The sequence below is a fragment of the Hippocampus comes genome, unplaced genomic scaffold (assembly GCF_001891065.2).
Source record: "Hippocampus comes isolate QL1 unplaced genomic scaffold, H_comes_QL1_v1.1 scaffold384, whole genome shotgun sequence".
In the NCBI taxonomy this organism is placed as follows: domain Eukaryota; kingdom Metazoa; phylum Chordata; class Actinopteri; order Syngnathiformes; family Syngnathidae; genus Hippocampus; species Hippocampus comes.
Genome location: NW_017805700.1, coordinates 126,839 through 141,772, shown reverse-complemented (window position 1 = coordinate 141,772; position 14,934 = coordinate 126,839). Strand labels below are relative to the sequence as shown.

The window sequence follows — 14,934 nt, the reverse complement described above, 5'->3', positions numbered from 1 at the left end:
GGAGGTGACGAGACTGTGGACAAGGATGGCAGTGGAAGTGAGGGGTGAGAGAGGGCCGGAGACGGTTGATGTTGCGTAGGTGGAAATATGCGGACCGGGTTATGTTATTAATATGAGAGTGGAACGATAGTGAGCTATCGAGGATGACACCCAGGCTCTTGGCCTGAAGGGAGGGGGACACAGTGGAGTTATCAATAGTGAGAGAAAAACTGTTGGTTTTGTGTAGGGTGGATTTGGTACCGACGAGGAGGAGTTCTGTTTTGTCACTGTTAAGTTTGAGGAAGTTATGTGTGAACCAAGATTTAATTTCTGAAAGGCAGTGTGAGAGGGAGGAGGGTGGGAGGGATGCGTTGGGTTTGCTGGAGAGGTAGAGCTGGGTGTCATCTGCGAAGCAATGAAAGTGTATACCAAATTTACGGAAAATATTACAGGGGCGGATGGAAATTACTGACTCGCTGTGGTGACCCCTGAATAGGGACGTGCCGAAAGGAGAAGAAGAAGAAGATTGCCAAGGGGGAGAAGGTAAATAATGAAGAGGAAGGGTCCCAAGACAGAGCTTTGGGGCACACCGGAAGAGACAGGGAGGGACTGTGAAGTGAAGGAATTGAGTTGGATAAACTGAGAACGCCCGGAGAGATAGGAGTGAAACCAATGTAAGGGGGTGTGAGTGATGCCTAAGGTGGAGAGTCTATTTAGGAGGATGGGGTGAGAAATGGTATCAAAAGCTGCACTCAGATCAAGGAGAATGAGTATTGAGATTAAACCGGCGTCTGCTGCCATAAGGAGGTCATTGGTGATTTTTAAGAGGGCTGATTCAGTGCTGTGACGGGCACGGAAACCAGACTGGAATTGTTCGTAGAGATTGTTATGGGTAAGGTGGGAGTGAAGTTGAGAGGCAACAATTTTTTCAAGAACTTTGGAGATGAAAGGAAGGTGAGAAATTGGTCATAGGTTATTGAAGTCATTGGGATCTGAACCAGTTTTTTTCAAGAGAGGAGTGGCAGCTGCAGTTTTGAAGGGGACAGGGGCAATTCCAGTGGACAGTGAGGAATGGATGATGGCTGACATGAAAGGAAGCAGAGAGGGTAAGCAGGATTTGACCGGGACCGTTGGGAGTGGATCAAGTAGGCAGGAGGAAGTTTTGGATTTGGTCATGAGATCTGAGATTATTGAAGGATGGGGGAGTTCAAAAGAGGAAAGCAGTTGACAGGAAGTGGGGATGTCAGGGGAGGGGAGGGGTACCGAGGAGCCCAGGTGTTGGTGGATTTTATTTACTTTTTCAATAAAAAAATTGGAGCAGGGAGTTGCAGGTGTCAGAGGAATGAAAGTGTGGTGGTAGGGAGACAGGGGGTTGAGTGATTTTGTTCAGGAGAGAAAAGAGAGTCCTAGTATTTCCAGTATTGGAACAGATGAGTCCAGAGTAGTATTGTGATTTGGCTTGAGAGATGGAGTCTTTGAAATGGGACAGTTGAGCTGTGTAGATGTCCTTGTGAACAGTGAGACCAGTTTTTCGGTAGAGTCTCTCAAGTTGCCGGGTTTTGGTTTTAATGGAACGGAGAAGAGGGGTGAACCAGGGGGCAGACCGAGTGAAAAGGACAGAGCGGGACTTGACAGGGGCGAGCGTATTGAGAATGTTGGTGAGGGCCGTGTTGTACTGGGAAACCAAAGCATTAGGAGAGGAGTCTATGTCCGGAGTCAGGGTGGCGATCCTTGCAGCGAGAGAGTCAATGTTGATGTCTTTGATATTACGATAAGAGATGATGCGGGGTGATTTGGAGGTCGAGAGCCGGAGGATGACATTAAATGAAATGAGGAAGTGGTCTGTTATAAGCAGTTCATCAGCAGTACAGTTGGAGGGGGTGAGACCAGAGCAGCAAATGAGATCTAAGGTGTGTACTTTAATGTGTGTGGGGAAGTCCGCGAACTGATGGAAGCCAAAACTGTCAAGTGAGGAGGTGAAGTCCATGGTGAGCGGAAGGGTGGTATTGTCCATGTGTATATTGAAATCCCCTAGAATAATTACATTAGGAAATAGAGAGGAGAGATGGGTGAGGATAGCAGAAAATTCATTTAAAAAGTCACAATGAGGTCTGGGGGCACGGAATACTGTGGCAATGATCGTTGGAGTGGGTCCGGAAATTTGACAGGTGAGGCATTCAAATGAGGAGAGAGGAGGGAGAGAGATAGGAAGAACCTTCCATTTCTCTCGGTACAATATCGCGAGTCCACCTCCACGACCCGTGCCGCGGGGTTTCGATAGGTAAACAAAACCCGGGGGAGTAGAACCATTAAGTTGAGAAAAGTCGCCAGGAGTTTGCCAAGTCTCATTCAGACAAAAAAAGTCAAGCTTACGGTCTCTGAGGATATCCTGGATAAGACAACCTTTCCCAGTGAGCGAGCGGATGTTGAGCAGTCCGAAGTTGACGCCGGCAATATCGCTGTTGCGAGGAGCATTAGCCAGTTCTCTCTGCTTGGCTGGTCAGGAGGATAGCCATGCCGGAACTATCCATAAAACGAGGGCGGTCGCAGGCCTGCATGGCTGGAAAAGAGATTGAGTGGTGGCCGCATGATTTGCCCCGCCAGAAGAGGCTCAGAGAGCTGCTGCATGACTTGCGTCTCTGGACTAGTGTCGGAGGAAGGCCGCAGAGTTTGCACCACTGGAGCATTGTCAATTGGCTAATTCAATGATTCCGCCAACTGCGCAGTGTCGGGTAGTGGCCAAAGGATTCACCACCACAATAGGGTCGGGTGGCAGCAGCAAGACTTGCGCCATTGGAACTGGAGTCTGCGGTTGCCATACAGCAAGAATGAGAGTCTGCAGCTGCCAAGAATCAGGAAGGAGCGCCTGCAGCTGCAAAGGAGCAAGAATGGGAGCCTGGTAATGCAGAGGTGTAGGAACAAGAGCCTGGGCTTCATCAGCCTGCCGCCATAGACATTGCAAATAGCAGGCTGATTGAACACTCTAAATTGTCCCTGGGTGTGAGTGTGAGCGTGGATGGTTGTTTGTCTCTGTGTGCCCTGCGATTGGCTGGCAACCAGTTCAGGGTGTCCCCCGCCTACTGCCCGAAGACAGCTGGGAAAGGCTCCAGCACTCCCGCGACCCTTGTGAGGATAAAGCAAATTGGAAAATGTGTGTGTGTGTGTGTGTGTGTATAATATGTGTGTGTGTGTGTGTGTATATAGAGAGAGAGAGAGAGAGAGAGGATATCGTGATCATAGATAAAGGGCAGAGGAAAGCCGTTGTAGTGGATGTAGCGGTCCCAAGTGATGGAAACATCAGAAAGAAGGAACACGAGAAACTCGAGAAATACCAAGGGCTCAGAGAGGAGCTGGAGAGAGCCTGGAAGGTAAAGGTGACAGTCGTGCCTGTGGTGGTCGGAGCACTCGGGGCAGTGACCCCAAAACTAGATGAGTGGTTGCAACAGATCCCGGGAACAACATTGGTCATCTCAGTCCAGAAATGTGCAGTGCTGGGAAGAGCAAGGATACTGCGCAGAACCCTCAAGCCCGAGCTGAATGGGAGACGGATACCACCCGAGGGGTGAGATGAGGATATATATATATCTATATATATCTATATAGATATATAGATATATATATCTATATGTAGATATATATATCTATATATATATGAAGGTCCAACGCCGGGAAGGAAGTGGGATCCGACGGCCTTCGTGTCAAGACGTCTTGGGTTTGCTGCAAACCGGGTTCAGAGTTAAACCCAGGCCAAACCACCGGAGCTCTCAGGGTAACTTTTACGCCTGCATTAGAGGCCCGTGGCCCAGCCATACTTTTGCCAATGCCCGCCCCAGACAACTGAGTCTCTCTGTGGAAGGGGACTTAGCAGAATTTGTGCAAACATGGGCAAAGATACTTAACTTTTTTAAGTTCAGCCAGACCACTGAGGCCGCAACCTTTACACCCAGATGTGAGATCAGTGGCACATACAATCCGCGAATTGATCCTTCTCAGCTTCAGACAAGTTTTAAAGAGTAGTTTGGTCGCTACATGCTTGTGGAGCTAAGTGGGTGTAAGCGCAAGAGTTTTTTTGGCTCCACAGAGCCTGTCATGTTCTCGGAACACGTCACAGCCCCATATGTAGCGCAAAGATCCCTGACAAGCGAAAAGACATTTGTTTTGACGCAGAATACCACACGCCACTCTGTTGTCTACTAGTAGTCGAAGAGAGCGCATCATTTTCGGACTTAGGAGAACCGGTACTGACCAGCCAAATTTTCCACACATTAAAAGTAGAGCTGTCAGTTTAGCGCGTTTTTATTGGCATAAATTTAAATGAATTTAAAAGGGATTAAATTTTTTCTCACGAGATAAACACGGCAGACGTCACAGCGGATGTTACGTTGCTCTATAAATAAACCAGAAACAAAACAACAAGCGCGCTGCACATGTCCACGCACGTTTGTTTTGCCAGCCACGGCAGCGCGAGATACCGAAAACGGATACTTTGAGTTTATGAATGGAAAGTTTACCATCAATGTATACGCTCCCGATAGTTGTCCCCCCTTGGACACCGTGTTCCCGAGCTTCGTCACCAGGGATCCGACGGATATGCCGTTTCTCATCCCCGAGGATGAGAAACGGGATATCCGTGCTTTGAAATAGTTGTCCCCCCTTGGACACCGTGTTCCCGAGCTCCGTCACCAGGGATATCCGTGCTTTGAGGTCACAAGTCTGCTTTGCGATTTCAACTCAAAGCTTGTGTATTCTATGGGTCAATGAGTCTTTTAAGAGTGTAATGAGGATAGAGGTCCCTCGGCCCGTGTATGATATGCCGTACTTCCCGCAATTTGCTTTGCGCATGCCCGCAGTTCATGTGTTTTTGTTTTTTTTTTTTTTACACCCACACATCACCAAGACCCAGAATGCGTGTATCCCTGCGCACGATCTCCGTGGTCCAATCTGCAGCCATAGACTTGACCAGCTCCCAAAGGAATTGCTACCCTGTATATATTCGTGATGCAAGATATGAGAAATTTCATCCGATACCAATAAATTTCCTGCTTTGTAAGGGCGGTACCGATAACCGATATATATTTATTTTGCATACTACAAATATATCTGTTGCTGGAGCTTAAAATAATAAAAAGTTTCAATCACACCTCTTAATTTAGTGGGGTCAGAGAATGATTTAAAAAAAAGAGGTCACTGACAACATACAGCCGCATAATTTGCAACTTTCTGACCTCTTGCCACTTCAGACGGTGAGACGAGTTGTCTCAAAAGCTGGAATGCGTATAGTACCTATTCATAAGGGTGATTGTGTTTTTAATATGGAAAAACAAAAGCAGGGCAGCACGGTTGTCTATTGGTTACCACCTCCGCCACACAGTACAGATGTCCAACGTTCCATTCCGGGCTCTGGCCTTTCTGTGTGGTGTTTATATGTTCTCCCCGTGACTGCATGGGTTTTCTCCGGGTCCTCCGGTTTCCTTCCACATTCCAAAAACATGCATGGTAGGTTGATGGAAAACTCTAAATTGTCCCGAGGTGTGATTGTGTGCGAATGTTTTTTTTTTTTCTATGTGTGCCCTGCGGTTGGCTGGCAAGACAGCTGGGAAAGGCTCCAGCACGTCCATGACCCATGTGAGGATAAAGTCGCTTGCATAATGGATGGATGAAAAAACAAAAGCAATGAAATAGTACAAAAAAATGCACCGTAGGCGTGTTTTTGTGTGTGCATGTGTGTGTGTCCGCATTTGTGAGTGCTACTCCCACAGAAGCGAACAAGCTGGTTGACAGACAGGAGAGGGAACTAGCGTGAGTGAATATTAATGTATGTCAACAAACACGTATGCAAATCACCATATATTGTGTCCATTTTTTGTCACCGAACAAAGTTAATATAGTGACAGGCCTCTGTGAAGACAGTTTCATGGAACAAAATATTTAAAAAATATTACACACCAGAGCCTGTCACGTTGCGTGGTGGTGGTGGACCCCAAAAAGCAGGCAAGAGGGAGGAGCAGGATGTACTTGACAAATTGTATTAAAATACAGAGAAAACTAAATCCTAAACAAAACAAAGTCCTGAAAACAAAAAGAATCCTAAGTAGCAAACCAAAACCATGACTGAAGCAAAAACTATCAATAACCGAAGCATGACCGGAACAATCATGACAGCAGCAAACAAACAAACAAACAATGACCTGACAATGAGTGGTCGGGCGGGAGTCCTTTTATACAACTAATTACATAACGACCAACAGGTGTGCAGCTGCAGGGAGTGCCCTACAGTGCCATCTGTTGGTCACAAACCAAAACATAAAAGTGCCACACTTAAAACGAGCCGTGGTCATATGTATTTAAACAAGTGCAGTAGGACAAAGTGCCGTGTTATCGCATATATCCATCCATTTTCTGAACCACATATCCTCAATATTAGCATTTAGCTCGGCAATATAGCTCGGCTGCCTTGCTTTTCTTCACTTTTCCTCGGATGCCAACCAGACCCGACAACAACCACAGAGCTGGTCGGCCTATCTTGTCCGGGATGTTAAAAAGTGCGGTGGATTGGCTGGACCATATTTGTTCATGTTGCCGACGACGGCGCTTGCCAGACCTGACAATAATTCACGGAGGTCTTGCTGGTCAGGCACCATGTTGAAAGTGCAGTGAACACCTGTCAATTTGTACTGTAATCCAATGCTGATGAAGTCCACATGATTATAGTATTCAGCAACTCAGGTAAAATTACAGCTATCAAGGAAAAGTCACGGCTTGGTCGTCATCACTCATTGACGGCCGCCTAAAGCAGGCCACCCCGAGGCTGTGCCACGGCCGTCGGGTCAAGTTTACCCAGGAAAAAGCCTCGTCTGTGACTGTCATTCAGATGAATGGGACCATGCGCTCATGAAAATGTTTCCCTTGAGTTTCAATATTTATAATAAATACTATTTTTAGAGATTAGATGACTTTGGCTGGTTCTACATTGTATGTATTTAATGCGGCTTTTAATATGGTCCTAAATAGCAGGTTAATTTTGCAGGATCGTTCCAATAAAAGTGACATTTTTTCCACTAATTATCAGTCCGATAAAAATTGGGCATTACTTGTAAATATAAATAATCTTTGTCTTCAAAAGTCATAAATGAGGTGACTCACTGACTGTGACATAAGACAACTCACACCATCTTTCTAACAACAAAAATCAGTGTACCCAAAACCATAGTTAGTTCATCTCAAACATTATTTTGTTCATCCTAAAACCAGTTCAAAGCTTCTGATCAAATAATGCAATTTATTGAAATAAATGAATAATTAAATAAACACATAATTTACAGCATTTTTATATAGTGTGAAGTGGCTTCTTTGTGCTTTTGTACTATACTTCTAATTTATAAAATATATATAGATTTTTAAAAAGGTGACAGAAGCATTTAAGCAACAGTACAATGCAGTTTTTTTTTTTTTGGGTTTTTTTTTTTTTTTTTTGAGGATGTATGTGTTTTTGATGATCCTGTTTTCCTCCTTCCTTCTCCTTCTTGGTCTTATAGGTCCCCTTACAAAGAAACACTCTGATGATTTAAGTGATAGTGACCACGCAGCAGAAGAAGGTATTTTCCATTTACTGACAAAAATGCTTGATTTGCATGATTACGGAGACCAAACCAAACCTTCACTTTCTCTTTAAATATTTTATCTTTTGTAATTTTTCTAAAGTTCTTGTCAGTTTTGCATCTGCCTTTTTTTCTTTTTTTTTTTGAAAACTGTTTTTTGGCTCAATGTATTTTACCCTTTTTTCAGCTTTTTTGTCAACTATATTCTCTTTTGACACCGTGTGTCTGGGTTTGTACTTTCTTTCGTATTTTTCTATGTTGCATCTGACTTTGCAAATCAGTAAATATTCGTTACAACACTCTACTGAGAACATGTTTTGCATGCCATACATTATTCTCTTTCATTTAAACTACCATTAATAACATCTTAATTTCTTGTTTATACTTTTGGTAACAACAGACGTGCTCAGCTTAAGTCTAGCACAAAGCACGTCCAACAGTGCGCATTGGTGCAGTTTCGCATGCAGTTGGGCTTATTCTGTTGGGCACGATGAACTCAGCCAATCTATTTCCCAGCCAATGGAAACGGCTCCTCTCTTTCATGTAAAATTTACGCAAATGTAACGTAAATCTCAGTGTAACTGTGCGCATGGGTGGCGTTTTCTTGCATTTCCTAGAAGTGGATGTTTGCACCGTTGTGCCCCATTGTGGGGTGGAACGCAGCAGACTCCCAGCCAATAGAAGTGGCTCCCTGCATTCCCTTTAAATTCAGAGCAGAGAGAGTCGTGCGGTCTACCTGGCATGCAGATGCAGGAGATCGGCACACGCAAAGTACATTTAAAAGGAACTGCAAGAAGACCTTTAAGGATAATGTAAAGTTGGCCGTTGTCGATGGGCACTCAGAGATTGCCGTCCACCCCTAATCGTGCGTCTTTGTGTGACCCCCACACACAGTCAGCGGGGTGCTATCAAAGTATTGTGAAGATAATAATGACAATAACGAACTACATGCACGCACCATTTCCACATTCAGATACAAAGACATGTTAACTTCCGGTCACGAGTGTAAGGCATAGCATCAAAGTCTTCAACATAGACTCGCAATCTGTTGAAATGATCTCAAGTTACCATGAATGACCTTGAATGACCATTACCTTATTATTTATTCCAGTTGTTCAAGTGTTGGTGAAGCGATCAAAGCAAAATATCTCAATGAATGAGCCATTTGGTCATGACTAAATGCAGGTCCGTGTGAACAAAAGACTTGCATGATTTATTTTGATACGCTCAACCCAACTATGTTTAGTGAGCACAAAAACAACCATGGAAAAGAAGACAGTCTTTATTGTCATTGTTCTATGGTGCCGATGCAGCAAAATTGAGAAAACATAAAAGACAACCAATAACAAAATAATATTACAGGTATTTCTCAACTTACAAACATAATGGGTTCCGAGAGGCTGTTTGTAAGTCAAATTGTTGAGACACATTACATTTCGTTTTAAAATTCAATGTTATGAAATTACTTAAATTAATTAAATGATATACAAAACACTGACGTGAACAATAAAAACATACATCTAAAACACAAAATACAATTTCACTTACATTTACTCCCACTCAAATAGACCAACCTTCCAGGATGGAGAGTGAGCCTGTCACTTCAGATCGTTTGTGGAATTCGCAAAAGCAGTTGTTTTCATTGAGGCAGAGATGAACATTGCACTTTGCACATTTGTACACTGTCTGCCCCTTACAACTGGACAAAGCTGTAGATAAAAGAAATCACTTTGGTATCTATTCATTGTTTACACATAGCTACATCCCAAAAAGTAAGATGATAATTTATTTTCACCTGGTTTTATCTCCCTATGATCACAGACAAACAAAATTCATCAAATGCTGTCAAAAATATGCATCATGTTAGCACCACAAATATAAAATAAGATGAGAAATATTTTGATCTTTGCACAACTAACCTCCAATCGAACAGATGATCACCGCTTGCAACCCAAAAATTAATCTCAGCCCTCCAAAACAGGATATAGCGTCCCCTCCCACCACAACCCGGAGAAACTAATGCTTGCAAACTACTCCAAGGTGTGTGTTGGTAATGTATCAACCAGCAGAGAGTGGGGAGGGAGTGAGTAAGAGAGCGAAGCTTCGTGATTCGCTGGGGAGCCGAGCGAGAAAGACGGACAGACTTTCTTTGTTGATTCAATGTTGAAATGTAAAAAATGTAAAACTTTCTCCTTTTTAGCACTGGCTCACTGGTTTCCCTTTTTAATGTTCAACATTTTCCTGCCATCTCTTTTTTTTTTCAACCGAACTGGACGCTAACAACGAGACTCAAATGAGGACAAACTTCCCATAACTCCTCTCATTCTGGGCCGACTCGAGACAAACTATGAGTTTAACATAGGCAGAATTTACTCCATAATGTTTATGTTGGTGCTTGAATTGGATTGAAGTGGTTGGGTCACCCTCATTAGTCCAACATTGTCTGGCTAGAAAGCTAACACCACCTTGTGTGAAGATCGCTACTTTTTAGTTTCTTTCATTGTTTAAGTTATTATTCTTTGTTCCTCCTGTCTCTGTAGTTAGTTTTCTTTGTGACGTACTGCTTCCAATTCGTATGTAGATATGGAGAATTAAAGTGGACATCACGAGAACTGTATTGTATACAGCGTGTAATCTAAACTGTAAAATACAACTCAAAACTCTCCAAATGTGTCATCCTTTTAGGAAGGACTGATTTAAAGAGGTTTTTCATCAGTTTAGCCTTAATTAATCCACAAACAGACGTGTTACCCTGAGAGGTGCTCGATGTTAACGCAGGCATTAAACTGAGTCGCCGTCAATTAACAGAATAATTGACCCAATTCTTGCTACATAATGGCACCCTGTGATGAGGAACATCTAAGTCTTATTGAAATACAAATAACAATCTGACAAAGTGCAGCATGTCTGCTGTCTTAGGAAGTACAGCATTGTCACTACAACTTAACACGATTCAGCATAGAGGGTTAATAATAAGGAGTCTAATGTGGAAAAGTAAAATAGTCATAAATGTGTTTGTTTAGCCTTGGTTAAACTGGAGTAAATCTGCCGACACAGCTGACAAATATTAATGACATGCGTTGATATTAACCCCTAGTAGGGGCAAGGAAAAACAAACTGACAGGAGAAAAATGAGAAACTTTGATAAGTGGTCGCAGATGGGGGAATACCCCTTCCAGGATGATCAGGCTGCAAAGGATGCAGCCATCTCATTACCTCTGCGTCCCACGTCCTAGACGCATAATTTTCCCGCCAGACGTACAGTCCCAAATAACGTGCGTTTTTGGAACGCAAGGACATTTCTCAGTCAAAAAAAACTACAGAAAATATTTTTTTCCAGCAACGATCGCAGTTTGATAATTGCCACCATTGTTGTTTTGATCTCTCGTTAAGTAATCTCGCGTGACGAGATTTCCGTTCTCGCGAGACGAGATCGGCTTTCACCTCGTGGAAAGCGGATGATATCCAAGTTGTGTAATGTTAAAACAAGTGTTGCGAACAAGCATTGTGAAAGTTTACTGCGGAGATATCACACAGCTAAAGTTGGATATTTTTTTGCGATAATCATCATTGGAAGCAGAGCAAAAGGGAGAATTTATGAACTCAAAGACTGAACCATGGGATGAAATAAGAACCTATTTCTCAGCAAATCTTGTATGCCTGAACTATTTAAATTTTTGCAGCATTTGTTTATAAGAAATAAACCTATTGTTAATGTATATTGTTGTTGTTTGTGTTATTATCATATGCAATTGAATAAGTAGACCATTTCAGAATTCGAAATTTGGGACTCTGTAAATGCATAATGGGACTCATACTTTTCTGATCAGCGAGTCCCTGGGACACGCAGGGCTCACACTGTGAAATTATCACTATGGATGCTGAGTGGGCAGAATTTATCACATTATGGTTCGACACAATATTAGTCAGAATAATGCAGAGACGTGGGGCCTCCTCAAAATCCAGTCCGGAAATCTCTAGCGCCTCCAATTAGGTGGTCCACATCAGATCTTGTATCGATCAGTTGGTGTAGAATCGGCAAAGCGACATCCAACTGGGTCATCGTCACCTAGCCCCCTCTTCAAACCAGGAAGGAGGGGGAAGGACTGACAGAAGAAGCAGAAGTCAAACAGGCCAACATGTAGTTCACCAAAATGCAAGAGTATACAAATAAGTCTTTTGTCTTCTGATCTCTGGACACTAACTCCCATGGGTATGTTATTCCAAAGCACTCGAGCCTAAATAGAACATGCACTACAAACTGCATACTTCTTTTTGGCTCTCAGGATCTTAAAATACCGGCGTGATGTGTACCAGTTCGGGACAGAACATACAGTATGACTAAATGAATGGGATGGGAAGGTGCTAAGGTGTGTAATATTTTTTAAGTTAGTCGCAAAACCTTGAAATCCCATTTTCAATGACCGTTAACCAATGAACATTCGCTAGTATCGGGGTAATGTGAGCTAACCTTCTTGATCTTGTTACGACTTTAGCTGTGCCTAGTTTAGGACAATTTTCGGCCCACTCAGCTCACCCGTTCAATTCAACTGCTGCAGTTCTACCCTGTGGTTTCACTCATAAACTACACATATGCACGTGGGAGACATCTTTTCAAACACTTATTAGCATGACTTCAATGGAATGGCAATCCATTGTTTACCTAATTACAATTATCATTTTGTGGCTTGCTGGGGCCGCCTGTCTGTCTCGTCTGCCTGCTACTGTACCAATGATCTGTGACGATAACTTCAATTCTGTCTTAACCAATTGCATCCTAGCATAGGCCCATGACAAGCCATATTTAAGCCAAAGGGAGGTCAAAACTACAGGACGAGACCAGCCAATCAGCTCCACCCTCCATGACCTCACTTTTTAGTTACAGTAACTCGATAAACCTCATCAATCTCCATAAACCATCATCATAAATCATACCAAAATGCTCAATCAAACTAGACTAACCACAAACTGGCCTCTGTTTCGATATACTTTACTTTTATCGCCAACATCTTCAACACACAGTACTTCCATGATGGGTTCTGGTCAACAGACACATCTTGGATGAGCATGCGCTCCAAAAAGTCTATTACCAAGAGCGTGCCAGACCCAAGTTGCTTCGCAATTCCAAGTATGGCTGCGAGACCAGGTTTTGCTCTTTTTCCCTTTTGGTTTTTCAACGTTCACTGTTTCTTGTTTAAGTTAGACTCTGCCTTGGTTTTCCTGTGTCACCGATTTCTGTTCATAACCTTTATCAACTCAACTCAACTCAACTGTATTTATAGAGCACTTTCAAACAGCCATCGCTGCATACAAAGTGCTGTACACGGAGCAAATTAACATATACAACAAACAGTAAAGCAAATCGGTAATAAAAACAGTAGAAAGCACCGAACAGCAAAACCAAGAACAATCTAAGTCAAGCTGAGTCAAATGCCAAAGAATACAAGTGAGTTTTGAGGCGGGTTTTGAAGATGGGCAGCGAGGAGGCTTGCCGAATGCTCAGTGGGAGGTCATTCCAGAGAGAGGGACCAGCAACAGAAAAGGCTCGATCCCCTCTGAGCCTCAGTTTAGTTCTTGGTACTTCTAATCATGTCTGGTCCGCAGACCTGAGTCGGATCACACTTTGATAGAATGGCTGCAAAGTGAGGGTTTCCTCTTCCTCACGTGCTGTTTTTCATCCTCTTTTGCTGAAGAAGAAGAAAAGAAGAGGAGGACTGTTGCCATCGCCGCCCCGTTGGTAGCCCTCGCTCTGGTGCTCGTCCTCGTGGCCATTGTCGTCGTCATCAAGTGTCATCCACGCAAACCAGGTGAGCCACACAAATCGCTTCCAAAGACACCAGTCTTTGCTCTCTGCCATTCAATCTCACCTTGTCCTTCTTTTCAGACGATTACGCACCAGCGAGTAAGTCCAATCTTTTCTTCATTTGAATTTTGAACATTTTTTGAACGAATTGACCTGTGTTGTCGTCATCAAGTTGAGCCCGTGAATGGCTTCGTGTGGCACATGTCACTTCACGAGTGCGACTTTGTGCTTTTCAAGGTGCCGAAGTGCCGAGCTCGCCGAAAAGGTCAAAAGCGGTGCAAAACACAGCGGCCGGCGCAACACCGTGACAACGTTTCATGGACACGATAAAGAACTTATGCCTCTGGGTTTTGTGATCATGTCTGTCTGCACATGTTGCTCCAAGGTCTGCTCCAAGGGCCACAGCAGCTATCCATGCTAATCGTTGGGCCACAACGGCGGTTTCCATTATTTGTGAGCCTTCAGCTATCGGTGTCTTTCTGAAAGAAAAGTTGTTTGTTTATTTTAAACACACAAAATGCAATTCTCTTAGTTTTTTTGTCTAGTTTGACGGTAAACTATGAGTGTCATTAACCAGCCTGAATTGTCTTATTTTGGGGGGGGTGTTCGAGGATAGACAAACACAATGTTATCATGTTTTAAAGTTTCATTTTGTTACATGCTTGATTGACCTCGAACGCGTGTGTTCACACATCTTGCACACAATGAAGCACAGAGAATCAGGAGTCAGTTGGAGGTAAAGGGACCCACACGCGCATGTTAACTGACAACTTGGAAAGGAAGATTAAACTTTGGGCGAAAGGGAGTACTCGGTACGCTCCATCATCAGAAAGGGTCACGGGCCAGGTTACAGATGTCTCAGTTCATGGAAAGGCCACTCGTTAAAATGTCTTTGTTTCTGTTGGTTTATGGATGTGGGTGCTGGTACTCGGGGAATGCCTTGGCCTTCAGGGGCGCACTGAGGGGCGACCCATTGGGGCCGTCCAGGGGCGTGGTATGTAAATGAAGATGGGAGTGTTTTTCGGATATATTACTTGTAATTTGCATACACAATCAAGAAAAAGCTGGCAGAGGCTATCTTTGGGGCGTTTTGCATGCAGGAGACACGATTGGCTGTGTTGCTCATTGTTCCAATGACCCCCGATCAGAAGCAGATATTCTCAAACAGATGGGCGACAGTGAATTTCTCAGCTGTTTTTGCCCATGCCACCAAATATATGCGCAGCGTGATGCCAGTTTCATCATTTCTAGAATTCGCCGTGAAAAAAAGTGATTTTTGTTTTTTATTTTATTTTTTTGGAGTGAGAACTTTCATTGCTTTGTTACGATAATGTCAGAGCTACGTGCACAATTCTTGCTGATGCGTGAAGGTGATCTTGGCGATTTAGTTCTTTTGGTGGCTAGAATTGTCAATAGTGCAGCTAAAGTATACAGATAGATCATTTGTTCGTCCCATGAGGGAAATTAAATTTGGGAAAGAGGCAGGGCAAAACAACAAAACAAAATAACCCCCCCCTAATGTTATTGAAAAATGTCCACTCAGAGAGTTGCCTT

General features: G+C 43.5%; 1 protein-coding gene and 1 long non-coding RNA gene across 4 annotated transcripts in view; both read left to right on the top strand.

Moving 5' to 3' along the window:
• nlgn1 (neuroligin 1) overlaps positions 1–14,934 on the top strand; it is a 136,950-nt gene that overhangs the window by 38,491 nt on the left and 83,525 nt on the right. For 2 of the 3 annotated variants that reach the window (XM_019882626.1, XM_019882627.1), the window contains one exon: positions 7,515–7,574. The exons of the other annotated variant lie outside the window; for it this stretch is intronic. In XM_019882626.1, the coding sequence (XP_019738185.1) occupies positions 7,515–7,574 (60 nt within the window). The remainder of the gene's footprint in view (positions 1–7,514; positions 7,575–14,934) is intronic. 3 annotated transcript variants of the gene reach the window in all.
• On the top strand, positions 13,247–14,011 carry LOC109523458 (uncharacterized). Its single transcript, XR_002169766.1, has 3 exons — positions 13,247–13,384; positions 13,462–13,479; positions 13,618–14,011. It is a non-coding gene; the product is annotated as an uncharacterized LOC109523458 (long non-coding RNA).